This window comes from Stenella coeruleoalba (assembly GCF_951394435.1).
Source record: "Stenella coeruleoalba genome assembly, chromosome: 19".
In the NCBI taxonomy this organism is placed as follows: Eukaryota; Metazoa; Chordata; class Mammalia; order Artiodactyla; family Delphinidae; genus Stenella; species Stenella coeruleoalba.
In genome coordinates this window covers 47,126,513-47,140,783 of record NC_137165.1, presented here as the reverse complement: position 1 = coordinate 47,140,783, position 14,271 = coordinate 47,126,513, and the positions used below count along the sequence as shown (strand labels likewise).

Genomic DNA, 14,271 nt, shown 5'->3' with positions numbered 1-14,271 from the left:
TTATAATTAAATTTATCAGATATAGTGTACTAGTGATTCTAATTCCTATGGAGAAAAACAGGCAAAAAGATAAAAGACAAAGAGACATAACACAGAATATAAATCAAACCAAATTTTTTTCTTAAACTTACTTTTCTCGTGAGATGTTTCACTGATGTGTTCTGTAAGATACTCCAGTAACCCATCAAATATTTCTAGGAGATTCTTAATAGATTCTTTATCTCCTTTCACTATATTTTCTCCTGAACACAGAATACAGAGCTATTAAAAAAAATTAACCAAGAAATTGAAAGCCTCATAATTTTGAAATGGATATACCACTGTGAAAATATTGTTCACGATACAAGGATTATAAATTAATCCAGGAGAAAAAATATTATAAATATTAAAAACATTAATTTCCTGATGCTTGATTATATCTGAAGAAAAAGGGGTAGTCTTGAATAATATGGTTGATAATTCATTGGCATAGTCCTTCATTTATCAAGAAGCAAAATAAGTGGACTTCATCCTCTAAGTTTTATACTGAAGTATAAATAAAGCAACTAAGCTGAACTTTATTAGTTTGGTAAAAAAAATTGCAGGAGGGAACACTTTCAGATAGTGGTTTGTTCTGAAAACAATAGCAGTAGAGTAATATAAAACACACAAAATACTTGGGATACTCTCATCAGGAATTCCTAATTTTTAAAATTTGTTAACTCCTATTCACTTTGTATAGATTATGCCATTTTTTGATTAAAAACTGACCATGGGGCTTCCCTGGTGGCGCAGTGGTTGAGAGTTCGCCTGCCGATGCAGGGGACGCAGGTTCGTGCCCCGGTCTGGGAGGATCCCACAGGCTGTGGAGCGGCTGAGCCCGTGAGCCATGGCTGCTGGGCCTGCACGTCCGGAGCCTGTGCTCCGCAACGGGAGAGGCCGCAGCAGTGAGAGGCCCGCGTACCACAAAAAATAAAAAATAAATAAAACTGACCATGGGTCCCTGCATATAAAACCACTTTTAATCTCACCTCACCCCCAACCTCTCCAGCCTTAGCTCCCACTATACCCGCTTTATACTTAAAACTAATCTTTAAACAGTCCCTAGCACAGTATCTGGCCTATAATAGATTTTTAATAAATGTTAAGTTGAAATGTTAACAAAACATGGACTGGCAAAAGCATGGAAACTTGACATGTTTAATGTCACCTAAAATGGACTCCAATCAACATCAGGTATGGATGGAACTTAACTGCTGAGACACCTGGGTTGTCCTTTGGGAGATCAGAGCTGGCATGAATTCAAACAAGTATGGGAGAGGCAGAGTGGAAATTTGATATTTGAGATAATCTAGCCATTCATAACTTCAGTCATGATGCAAAACAAACCTAAACCAGAAATTTGATGTTTTACAACACTCTAGTAAAGATAATCAATGTTTGAGAGTTTTTTTGTTTAAAACAGCTGAACAGAAATCTTGTTTTTAAGCCCTATGTTTTCTGGCTTAACAAGATATACAAGCATACCCCAAGGACATACCCAAGACTTCTGGTTTCTAGGATGGGGAGCATACTCTGCCAACCCAGCAACTAAGACTGCCCGCCAGAATGCAGTGCTTCATGATGTAGGAGAAACTGCTTTACTTTTCTTTTCTTTAATAAATTTACTTATTTTTGGCTGTGTTGGGTCTTCATTGCTGCACGCAGGCTTTCTCTAGTTGCAGCGAGCAGGGGCTACTCTTTGTTGTGGTGCACGGGCTTCTTATTGCGGTGGCTTCTCTTGTTGCAGAGCCCGGGCTCTAGGTGGGTGGGCTTCAGTAGTTGTGGTGCGCAGGCTTCAGTAGTTGTGGCTTGCAGGCTCTAGAGCGCAGGCTCAGTAGTTGTGGCACACGGGCTTAGTTGCTCTGTGGCATGTGGGATCCTCCCGGACCAGGGCTCGAACCTGTGTCCCCTGCATCGGCAGGTGGATTCTTAACCACTGCGCCACCAGGGAAGTCCCGGAGAAACTGCTTTAAACAGCACAGAAGGAGTAAAAAGCTGCCTTGCAGTCTACTGGAGGAGGTAAGCAGTTTTGCAACTTTCCATGGGGATGGGGTGGGTATGAGTTGTCAGGGGCAGCTCTGCATCAAAAAGCTCTATAAGCAGACAAAACCTTGGTGTACAGTATGTTTATTTAGTAAACACAAATAGCAGAAATTACTCTACTCGGGTGATAAAGCCATTCCAAATTTCAAAAGAACAGGGAAATCCCAGGGTTATCCCTCAAAATGAATTTTCTCCAAACTAGTTTACCACACTCATTCACCTAGAACTGCACTAAAAAACTTAAGACAGAGTATTTTTGTAAAAATCTGTTCTTATTGATGTATCAAAATAAGAGATGTAAGTGACCTATCCTTATTAACATATACCTCTTTTAACGACTGTCAAAGAATAAAACAGTAAAAACCTTCGCTTAGTGACTTAAGTATAGTTTCAAGTCCCCAAGATTCCCTCTGTTCATTAGCTTGTAATAATTTACTGAACTAATCCTCATTTTCTATTTACCAAAAATAGGGATTTACAAATGTATTTGGTATGTCTGGCTTTTGAATACAACCATGTACACTTTTTTGGAAAAAGGCTGAAAAACAATTTACGGTTTTATTTATTTTGAACAGGTAATACATTCACATGGTTCAAAATTCAAAAAGTTCAGAAGGTATAAAATGAAAAGTCTCATCCCACCCTTGTCCTGCAGCCCTGTAGTTCCTGTCATTGGAGGTAATCAGTATTACAGGTTTTTTGCATATGCTTCTAGAGAGTCCTTTGGCATTCAATCAACTGCATATATTTTCTCCCCACCTTTGTTTTTACAAACAGTAGCATACTCTGCACATTAGCATTATAACCACAACACATTTTCCTCATACAGTATATATTAGAGATCATTCCACTAATATGGAACGTTGTATACAGAGCATCATCAATCATCTTTCACAGCTGCAGAGTAGTTCCCTATATGGAGCTACAATAATTTATTTAACCTGTCCCTATTAATGGACATTTAGGTGTTTCTAATTCTTAGCAACTACAAACAAGCAGACTGAGAGCTTTAAAGTAACAACAACAAAACACACCTCAAACTACCAGCTAGGATTCTTGTATCTTAGACCTATCCCAAACTCAGTGTATGACTCCTGGAAAAGCTCGTAAGGATGGTTGTCTTAACTATACCAGTGAATTGTCTTGGCTCAGTCTTGCTGTTTGGTCTATTTCACAAGCTTACTCATTTGGTTAAACAATATCTAGAATGCTACAAAACAAATGATTTTAGTAAAACGCAAAATTATCTGATGGTTAAGTATATACCAACCTGTTATGTGAGACAAGCTGACCTGCAGATAATCCAAAGCCAATGAATCAATTACTGCTTGTACATTGTGAGCTTCATCCTCTTGACTCCTGGGAATAGCTATGAGGTCTGTGGGAAAAAAACTACATAATTTTGCATCTATGAGAGTCCAAGTTTTCATCTACCTGTCTCTGACCAGGCCTCTGAGCTCTGCCCAAACAGAGCAAGCTATAACATACAGATAAACAGAGCCTGAATTCCACAAAGCAAAATCTTTAGTGGCTGAATATTTGATTGAATATGGCTGAATATTTATTCAATCAACATATATATAAACATGCTTTATAATAAGCACCGTGTTAAAGAAAGCTAAAAAGGTCCCTGAATTCAAGGAGATGCTAATACTCTAATAAGGGAGAAAATACAAGGGACACTTTAACCTATAGCCATAGGCAGGTGTGAAGGAGGGGTCTGTGTATGTCTTGTTAAAGCAGCCTATTGGGAATTACTGGTATAAAGGTTTGTAAGATCAGCATAATGCAGAAAGATTTTAACAACTTAAATTTGGAGTTTCTCCTCTGGTACTGAGGAAGATGAATGTCTTGGGGAAGGATGAAAAAAGTATTCTAAAAGACTGGTCTAATAACTACCTGCCTCTGAACCCTAAAGAGAGTTGAGACTAGTATCAAAGATACCAGCTGGAGGCCATACCATTATTCCAGAAAGCAATGAGGGCACTGACTCATGGTAATGGAGGGAAGAGAGACTTCACAGAACTTTAGTGCTTAATGGTTATAAACTAGATAAAGATACAGAGGCAGCAGAGCAATCTATGGATAAGAACTCTGAGATATTTAACCAGGAACAAAGTGCAAACAACAATTCTTATCCGTAACATTGGTTAAATACCAGGATTCAACAAGTTTCCAAATTCCACTCGATTTTAGAACTATGAAGGTACATTTACAGAAAAGGTGTGACTTTCACAGGGCATTATGAATGATTAAATAGTTGATGACCAAGGCAGTTATTACAGGTGGGTCTCCTAAGGTATTCATTAAGGCAATGAATGCTATTATTCAGATAGAAATAAGATGTACGCAAAGAGAAAACTCAAGAATTTATATATATACTATAGGATCTAACTAGAAAACCCTAGAAACTTATGGTCTAATATACAGACACTATTACTCCCACTTTTAAGTACTCTTACCTGGTACCTTTTCTCCCAAAATAGACTGATAAAGAGCAATAAAAACATTAGCATCACAGTCTTCTAGTTCTCGAATCCTCAGGTGTATATGACATTGCAAAAGAAGATTATTGGCAATGGTTACCCACTCTGTTGGGAAAGGAAGGGAAAAGATCAGCCTTAACTAGTACTAGAAAAAATCATATACGTTCATTTAAACCCCCCTCGCCACAAAAACAGACACTGAATTCTATAGAAAATAAGGAATTTGTTAGAGAACTTCAAAGACCCTCCTAGTCATGATTTTTGAAAAGATGTATTTAATTTCTTGAGATGACTTCCAATAATTTCAATGTAGTCAAAACTATGATGCAAATCCAATTTTCACTGTTGCAACCTAAAATCTTAAGTTACTTACCATAGTCCCCATTTTACAAGCCATACGTAGGTCTTTTTATTTAAAACACATTTACAAATAAACAGGAATATTATGTTTTATGTAAGACAGATTGTGAATAATAATGAGGTTACTAGAAACTAATTAATGGCTGTTGCTTCAAATTCCCCACAGCATTAGTCATGTTTCTACCCAATTATCTTGTTCAAGGTGGAGCGTCTCTGATGCCAAACAGGTGGGGATTAACTTAGGCTGTTAATAACTGGAGTAATGACACCAACATTACTGCATCTGTTCTATTTTTAATTATATTTGATGTATATGAAAGAAAATTTGAGAAATACATAAAAACGTCTCTAAATCCAGAGCTAGCACATTACCAATACTGTCGAAGTTTCCTGTGTATCACCCCTTTATTGTTGGGATTAGCAAAATTATTTCAAGGGTTTCTCGACCAAAGGTAATTTAGCAAGCTTAAAACACTTATTCCCTCAAATAACTGGCGAGTAAGGGGGAAATTCTTTTCTGTATGCGTCATCTTCAGTATGTCTAGAAATAAATGTGTGTATGTGTAAGAGTGACTTCAAGGCACATTATCTCCCTCTCACCATGCCCATTACTCACAGCTGACCAAAGAATGACAACTGGTTTGAACGCCGTCTTGGAGAAAAGAATGAAAGCGTCCTAGACAACCAAATCAATTCGCTTTACAAAAGCGGCGCTGGTTAAAGCCGGTTAACTCTAGAAAGCACTGAAGAGAAAAGTCCACCACTATTCTACTTTGGAAGGAGCATCAACAGATATTTACAGTGCCAGTCCTCAAAAGTTCAAAACAGATGCAGATATGGACTCAGTCCCCACAATGCAAGAGCAGAGGGCACATTCCCCAGAGAAATAGCTGTCCGGGGATGGCTTTCTGACAGCCCGTTTTGCAGCCAGGATGCGGGCGTGCCGCGGACCTCGCCGCAGGGCCCTTCTCTCCCCCCGCCCCTAAATCAGGCTCGACCGCTTCAAAGGAGCCGGGGAGCGGGGCTGACAGACCCTATCCCGAAAACCCGCCGACTACGACGGGGTGTCTGTCACGAACCCCACCGGCAGCCCAGACCTGCCCGAGGCCTCAAGATAAGATGGGCAGGGGCGTTCGGGGACTTCGACTGTACGGCTTCAGTCCACACACAACCGGGGCTCAAGGCCGAGACTCACCAGCCTCTGAGCCAGCCATGTCGCGGAGGCAGGTCGCCGCCGGACTCCCAGCCGGGCGCGCGCAGGACGGTGTCCTATGAGGGCCTCACGGCGCAAACCCCGTTGTGACAGAAGGGAGAATCTAACGAAAGTGCCGCGAAGGAGGGGTGGAAGAGGGAGGGACGTTAAAACGGCTTCTCGCTGCTGATTGGTCACCAAGGGAGCACTTCCTTTCGCAGCACGTGCCGAGGCGGCGGTTTGCGGGCTCTAGAAACTATTCTCCACCGGCCAGTTCCCGCTAAGAGGTTCTCTGGTGGGTGGGTTTGACAGCCCAGGTCACCCAGCAGTCCAGGCCGATCTCCCGGGGCCATTAGCACAGCACTTCCGGTGAGCTATTCCATCTTGTACTCCTCCGCCAAAGCCAACTGGGGAAGTAGTGCGGCCCGCTCACCCGGTGGGAGGGGGCAGCCACGTGACAAAGTCAGGCTCCGCCTTACCGCCTTGGTTGGTTATGGGCGTGAAGGCTCTCTGGAGACGTAAACATCTCCAAGTGGACAGAGTGGGTTAGCCTGGCCTGGCCATTTTATTGTTTGGGCTGTACCGGGAAAAGGGCGCGGTAGCTTCCTTGAAGTGTGAAAGACGAGAAAAAAGTGAAGTCAAAAGAGTGCAAGCTGAGGCATCCCAGTGGTGGGTGGCCGGGTGGGTCCACCCTTGTAAGGGGCGAAAAACGGGCGACGCTGAGGGAGGGGCCGCGGGGGGAGGGGCGATAACATGGCGGATTCCGGAACGCCGGCTGGCGTTGCGGCCTCTGCGCAGGGGCGGAGTGATTAGGTCATAGAGCGGCTCCCAGCATACTCTGCGGCGGAGGAGGCGGTCCAGGCTATAAAACCGGCTGCCGGGACGCCGCCGGCACCTCATTCATTTCCACCGGTCTTTTGTCGGTAGCGCCGGTTCTTGTCATCGCCGTCCGTCCGCCTCTGCCGCCCCCGCAAGGCTTTGCTGTCGCCACCTCCAGCGACTTGCCGCGCTCGATTCTCTCCGCTTCGCTTCCCGCCAACCGCAACCATTGACGCCATGTCGGGTTATTCGAGTGACCGAGACCGCGGCCGGGATCGAGGGTGAGTGTGGGAACCGACCTGTCAGGCCCGGCGGGTGGGGGATGGGAGGCCGATGAGGGTTGCGGGGGGCGGGGTGGCGGTGGAAACTCGCCTTCTTCAGCCTATCCTTGGGCCTTCTCCATTGAAGAAGGTTTGCGCCATTTTGATATTTGTCCAAAACTGGGAGTTTCCTGTTAACGATTTTCAAGAACGCCTTTTGTGTGGGAGGGGGGCATCGCGGCCTCGATGATTTAGCAGCTGTTGGGAGAATTTCAAGGATCGTATTTTTAGGGAAGGAAAGCGCAGTGCTTCGAGGCAAAGTCGCCGCTCTTAGGTGCAACCTTTCGGGAGGAGTTTTAGGGGCCTCAGGGATTTTGTGGGTGCCGAGGGGGCCGCCTCCGAAGCCGTTAATGCGGCGAGGGCAGGAGGTATCTCGGGAGTCGGCCATGTGGCTGAGCCGTGGGTAGAAAATGCCGGCGGCGGACATGGCGGCGGCGCCTTTGTTACCCCGCCCGGCGGAGGAGCTCAAAATGGCAGCGTCGAGAAAATGTGGCGCAGAGAGAAATGCGAGACAAAGGGGGAAGCGCCGCCCCAGCGGGAACGCCGCCCGGCCGACTCCGCCCGGGTCGGGACTCCTCCCCCGGTAGTCTCCAGCTCCTCCTCCTCTTTTTCTTTGCGTTATATAATTTCGCTTTCTCGGTCGGGAGTCCTTCTGCGGGATCCCCCCGACTCGATTGGCTTGCGTGACTGTTTCCGAGACCACCTTCCTTGTTCTGCTTTCATTGCCTGTGTTGTTCCGTTATCCATTAAAACCGAAGCTCTGTTGCTTGAGGATGGTTGGTAAATAGCGTCATTATTAAGCTGCTTTCTTCTTTCTTTATTGTCGTTCTTAGACATTTAGTTTTTAGTCTTGTGGAAAAGATGAGTAGCCACCAGCTGTTGTCTATCCTTGTAATCGGAACTAGTGTTCGGGCAGCCAGTTTCCGACCTGGTAAATCCCGGGCTGTTGATTTGGCTTCAGTGGTGTGGACTTCGCAAAACGCGAAATGAGGGAGATGCGGTGCTTATTGTGGCTTTTGAAAGAATGACCAATCGCTAAGGACAACTGGGTCTTCCATCTCCAATCTTTTATTGATCTTTAGCATATGCTCACGGATGGTAAGTCAGTCTGTATGTGTTTGAAAATGTAACTTTTTTTTTTTTAATTTTAGGTTTGGTGCCCCTCGATTTGGAGGAAGTAGGGCAGGGCCCTTATCTGGAAAGAAGTTTGGAAACCCTGGGGAGAAACTGGTTAAAAAGAAGTGGAATCTTGATGAGCTGCCCAAATTTGAGAAGAATTTTTATCAGGAACACCCTGATTTGGCTAGGCGTACAGCAGTGAGTAATTTCATGTGGCTTTTTCAGGCTATAACTCATTAACTTTTCAGTGAATCAAAATCTGACTAGAAATTTCTCACAAATTTTGGGAAACTCATGTTTTCCAAGTAAGTAGTTGGGGAAGAGGTGTTACTCACTTTTGGAGATATGGGACGTTGACTTTTACGTGGAAGAGTTGAGTGTAACATAATAGGTGGTTCTTATACTACATGCAGTTTTCTGTATGGATCCAAATTTTTGAAGGTCATCTTAAAGTAGATAATTATAAATCAGGGCCTTATTTTTAGTTAGTGGGAGTTATGAGACTTCACTGGATTATTATGATTTGTTTTGTAGCAAGAGGTAGAGACATACAGAAGAAGCAAGGAAATTACAGTCAGAGGTCACAACTGTCCAAAGCCAGTCCTGAATTTTTATGAAGCAAACTTCCCTGGTAAGTGCTAGTTTTCCTCACTTTGTTTTTCTTTTTAATTGTTTTTTTTCTTGGCATTACTGATTTTTAATTGCTGTCAATAATTACAGCAAACGTCATGGATGTGATTGCAAGGCAGAACTTTACTGAACCCACAGCTATTCAAGCTCAGGGATGGCCAGTTGCTCTAAGTGGATTGGATATGGTTGGGGTAGCACAAACTGGATCTGGGAAGACGTTGTCTGTAAGTTTGGGAGAACTTTTGAGTTATGTGACATGTGCTAGAGAAAATTGGTTGGGAATTAAAAGAAACTAGAAGTATTTGAATATAACTTCTGTTGTTTGCTTTTTCCCTGAACAGTATTTGCTGCCTGCCATTGTCCACATCAATCATCAGCCATTTCTAGAGAGAGGTGATGGGCCTATTGTAAGTTTACGTATATATTCTATCAGTTTTTGGTTAGAAGTGTAGAAATTTGTGGAATGTATAGCAAAAGTCAATTTGTGCTGGTTTTATATAGAGATATTAGTGATCTTATCCAATTAACCTAGAGACAAAGTTGCTTTGGGTATTGACAGAGTAAGTCATCTGCCAGTGTGTAACACTAGTAAGTTGTCACTCTAAAACTAGAATCCAGGACTCTGCTAAAGGTGTTCCACTTTTTCTTTCATAGTGCTTGGTGCTGGCACCAACTCGGGAACTGGCCCAACAGGTACAGCAAGTAGCTGCTGAATACTGTAGAGCATGTCGCTTGAAGTCCACTTGTATTTATGGTGGTGCTCCCAAGGGACCACAGATACGTGATTTGGAGAGAGGTATGTAACAAGGTTTTTATTTGTCACTGGTGGTGCTGAAAGTTTTAAATGTCATGGTTGCATTTGTGTGTTTAATTGAAGGTGTGGAAATCTGTATTGCAACACCTGGAAGACTGATTGACTTTTTAGAATGTGGGAAAACCAATTTAAGAAGAACCACTTACCTTGTCCTTGATGAAGCAGATAGAATGCTTGACATGGGATTCGAACCCCAAATAAGGAAGATTGTGGATCAGATAAGAGTAAGTGCCCTTCAAATGTGTTCTCTTCAAATTTAGCTCTAAATCCATTCTTAGAATACAATGCTTTTTTTAAATCCAAAAATCTTTAGCCTGATAGGCAAACCCTAATGTGGAGTGCTACTTGGCCAAAAGAAGTAAGACAGCTTGCTGAAGATTTCTTGAAAGACTATATTCATATAAACATTGGTGCACTAGAACTGAGTGCAAATCACAACATTCTTCAGATTGTGGATGTGTGTCATGACGTAGAAAAGGATGAAAAGTAAGTTTGACTATATTGTTTCAAATGTTCTCTTAAAAGTGACTTTCAGTTGGGTGGAATCTGAATGTTAACTTGAAATTAGTCTGTCAGTCACTCTGAAAACTGTTTTGCTTCCTTCATTCAGGTACTCGTTGGCTATCACCGTTTTAGTATAGCGCTCTTATAGTAAAAAGACTTGTGTGGTGTATTTAAGGACCTAAGGTAGAACTATTTGAAAGGTTAAGCAGGTGTTTTCTTTTTAATTTGTAGCCATGTAGATTAAAGTTAGTGTTTTGCTCATCATAACTGTGGACTTCTTTTAGAATTCACAATTTTTTGTTTCCTTCAAGGCTTATTCGTTTAATGGAAGAGATCATGAGTGAGAAGGAGAATAAAACCATTGTTTTCGTTGAAACCAAAAGAAGATGTGATGAACTCACTAGAAAAATGAGGAGAGATGGGTATGTGGACTCCTTCCATTGAAGCAGATATTTATTAGAGCTGAGTGTAGGGGAAGGGCAAACTTTAATCAGTGGTAGATTTGCGTTTCAAAAGTAGGAATAATCTGGTAGTATAGGTAAGACTGTATATACATCATTTCAGGCAAAATTAAAAGGGTCTGTGACCAAAAATGGTTTATCACTTGATTAAAATCTATGAGGTTTTAAATGAGACTACTAACGTAACTTTCCTTTAATTTAGGTGGCCTGCCATGGGTATCCATGGCGACAAGAGTCAACAGGAACGTGACTGGGTTCTAAATGGTAAGTATTTCAAGTGAAGTCCCCCCGCCCCAAAAAAAAACCCTACAATTTCCATTCACGTCAGTAATTATATATGTGCCTTTTTTTTGTTTGTTTTTTCCAGAATTCAAACATGGAAAGGCTCCTATTCTGATTGCTACAGATGTGGCCTCCAGAGGGCTAGGTTAGTACAAACTCGAATTCATGGCTTGGTTTCTCAGAAGATCTCCATATAATTTTTTTAAAGAAAGTTTATTGCTTTCTTTAACCTCTGCATTTTTTCTAAGTTTTTTTCATATAAAGGTGCAGTCTTTGTGGCAAGGCCTAGGCATGACAATCGGAGGACTCGAGGGGGATGGAGGACTAGTGATCGGCTGGCTGCTTCCAGTCGATTAGAGAGGTGAAAAGCTGAAAGTGTGCCAGTAATCTTCAAAAGGCAGAACATACCACCTCTGCCCCGTAAACTGTTCTCTCCGGGGGAAAAAAATGGAAGTTATCCTCACAGTTCACTGCCGTGGTATTTATTCTGTCCCATGCTTTGCATGATTGCCATGGTACAGCATTGTTTCAAACTGTTTATTGTGATCTGTGGGTCTTTGAGTTTCAGTGAGTTTGCTGAAATGTCGAAGAAATATTTCCAAACTTCAATGTTCAATGAAATTTTTGTTCAAGTTTGAAATGGAGAGAGCAGCTTTAAAAGGTACTAAGCCTTTTACAAATTGGTGAGTACTGGCACATAAAATCTAGAGCAGGAGCAACTTCTCACACTTAGTCAGTGGGAAAAGAAAGCAGTGCTTTGAAAGTTCCTCCCTCACCTGCACAGTAGTCGTCATGTCGAGACCTGCCAGAGAGAGACACATTCTCAAGTGAATCCTGGCTTCTTGGAAGCGCTTGCCTAGACGAGACACAGTGCATAAAAACAACTTTTGGGGGACAGGTATGTTTTTCTTGCAGCTGCGGTTGTAAGGTCTTGGCAAGACAAGCAGTGTGGCCAGAATTTTGAACTTCTGATAAGTGTGTAATGCAAAGGACCGTGTATATTTTTGTTGAAAGGTCCTCAAAACGAGAGCACATGAGGAGGTTGCTGTGAACCTTTAATAGTGGCCCTACTGCGCAGAAGCATTCAGATGTCACTTGATGATCTGTAAGGGGATTGTTAATTTGGGAATGTGTTAGGGAATACACACGTCCTTTTGACAGGCTCCATCATTGGGTGGGTAATGAGGCATAAGGATGACGTGTGCTTTTTCTTTTTTTCTCCCCCCTCCCCCCCCTCCCACCCAACCTCAATGGTATTCCTACAGGGAATGGATAACCATTTTAACTATTTTTTGCAGCCCATACCTTCTTGGGAATACAATTGTCTAACTTTTTATTTTTGGTCTGGCTGTTGTGGTGTGCAAAACTCCGTACATTGCTATTTTGCCACACTGCAACACCTTACAGATGTGGAAGATGTGAAATTTGTCATCAATTATGACTACCCTAACTCCTCAGAGGATTATATTCATCGAATTGGAAGAACTGCTCGCAGTACCAAAACAGGCACAGCATACACTTTCTTTACACCTAATAACATAAAGCAAGTGAGCGACCTTATCTCTGTGCTTCGTGAAGCTAATCAAGCAATTAATCCCAAATTGCTTCAGTTGGTCGAAGACAGAGGTTCAGGTAAGACCAACCTTTGATAAGAAATGTCGGTGGTTTGGGGTCACCTAATTGTCTACAAATCAGTTTTAAATGGTATTGGCGGGTGAGTAAAATCTTCAGTGAAGAATGGAGTTGAAAAAATACTTAACGGATAGACCTAATTCTTTTGTTAGTAATGATTTATGCCATGGAAATAATCAAGTCTGCAATTTTTTTCTTGACAGGTCGTTCCAGGGGTAGAGGAGGCATGAAGGATGACCGTCGGGACAGATACTCTGCGGGCAAAAGGGGTGGATTTAATACATTTAGAGACAGGGAAAATTATGACCGAGGTTATTCTAGTCTGCTTAAGAGAGATTTTGGGGCAAAAACTCAAAATGGTGTTTACAGTGCTGCAAATTACACCAATGGGAGCTTTGGAAGTAATTTTGTGTCTGCTGGTATACAGACCAGTTTTAGGACTGGTAATCCAACAGGGACTTACCAGAATGGTTATGATAGCACTCAGCAATATGGAAGTAATGTTGCAAATATGCACAATGGTATGAACCAACAGGCATATGCATATCCTGCTACTGCAGCTGCGCCTATGATTGGTTATCCAATGCCAACAGGATATTCTCAATAAGACTTTAGAAGTATATGTAAATGTCTGTTTTTCATAATTGCTCTTTATATCGTGTGTTATCAGACAAGATAGTTATTTAAGAAACATGGGAAATGCAGAAATGACTGCAGTGCAGCAGTAATTATGGTGCACTTTTTCGCTATTTAAGTTGGATATTTCTCTACATTCCTGAAACAATTTTTAGGTTTTTTTTGTACTAGAAAATGCAGGCAGTGTTTTCACAAAAGTAAATGTACAGTGATTTGAAATAAAATAAATGAAGGCAATGCATGGCCTTCCAATAAAAAATATTTGAAGACTGAATTAAGTGGAAATGGTACTTTATTTTACATATATAATGTCATGTAAAACTTGGCTTAGATGGTCTTTTTTTAATCATAAAAACTTAAATTGAGTGCTCCTTTCTATAGTTTCGTTTTGGGAAGTGGGAAGATCAGAAGGCCCTTCTTCCTGTGATCTATTCCTATTTTAAGGATTAAAATGCGATTGATTTAGGTTGATTAACAATTCTAGGTTAGATTGCATAAAAGCTCTCTACTTCTCAACATCAGGTGAGTCATTTAATAGTTTCTTAGCAGAGTGGTGAAATGAGATACTAAAACATACAGGAAATAACTATAGCCCCACCCTCAGACTGCTTAGTGTGAGAACACAGATGACTTTTGTTCCTTTTGCAAAATTTATAATTAGAGAACTCTCCAAATAACTTATTTTTGAAGAGATTATATTTGTGCTCCTGGCCATGTTATGAATTAACTGAAATACTGAACGAAGCTGAAAAGACTACACCCTTAAAAAGATGGTTGGCCAAGAGCTAAGTTTGAATTTGTTTTCAGTGTTAGTGTAGGTAGTATAGAGTGAGGCTCGTTTCACAGGCTTCCTGGGACTCTTAACTGTAGTCACACTGGGAGTCATGAATGTCTAGTAATTCAGGGAACTCAAAATGTAAGGTGTATTTATGTTCAAATGAACATTAGGAAA

General features: G+C 41.8%; 2 protein-coding genes across 7 annotated transcripts in view; one reads left to right on the top strand and one right to left on the bottom strand.

The window, feature by feature from the left end:
* Positions 1-6,472, bottom strand: part of CEP95 (centrosomal protein 95) — a 59,457-nt gene extending 52,985 nt beyond the window's left edge. For 3 of the 5 annotated variants that reach the window (XM_079903658.1, XM_079903659.1, XM_079903660.1), the window contains exons 1-4: positions 6,106-6,472; positions 4,527-4,655; positions 3,335-3,442; positions 132-242 (exon numbers count right to left, since the gene is read on the bottom strand). In XM_079903658.1, the coding sequence (XP_079759784.1) occupies positions 132-242; positions 3,335-3,442; positions 4,527-4,655; positions 6,106-6,124 (367 nt within the window). In that variant the 5' untranslated portion in view covers positions 6,125-6,472. Of the gene's footprint in view, positions 1-131; positions 262-3,334; positions 3,457-4,526; positions 6,010-6,105 lie in introns of those variants that run through there. The other 2 variants (XM_079903662.1, XM_079903661.1) reach the window with 2 other exon arrangements.
* Positions 6,473-6,972: 500 nt separating this feature from the next.
* DDX5 (DEAD-box helicase 5) lies at positions 6,973-13,593 on the top strand. Of its 2 annotated transcripts, none has more exons than XM_079906115.1 (13): positions 6,973-7,202; positions 8,393-8,558; positions 8,895-8,991; positions 9,081-9,214; positions 9,332-9,397; positions 9,645-9,786; positions 9,868-10,028; positions 10,118-10,290; positions 10,620-10,730; positions 10,972-11,033; positions 11,137-11,196; positions 12,459-12,683; positions 12,887-13,593. In XM_079906115.1, the coding sequence occupies exons 1-13, from the start codon at positions 7,159-7,161 to the stop codon at positions 13,288-13,290; spliced, it is 1,845 nt and encodes a 614-aa protein (XP_079762241.1). In that variant the 5' UTR covers positions 6,973-7,158; the 3' UTR covers positions 13,291-13,593. The 2 variants fall into 2 exon arrangements, with proteins under 2 accessions (XP_079762241.1, XP_079762240.1); XM_079906114.1 differs by lacking the exon at positions 6,973-7,202 and adding an exon at positions 7,395-8,021.
* Positions 13,594-14,271: the final 678 nt, after the last annotated feature.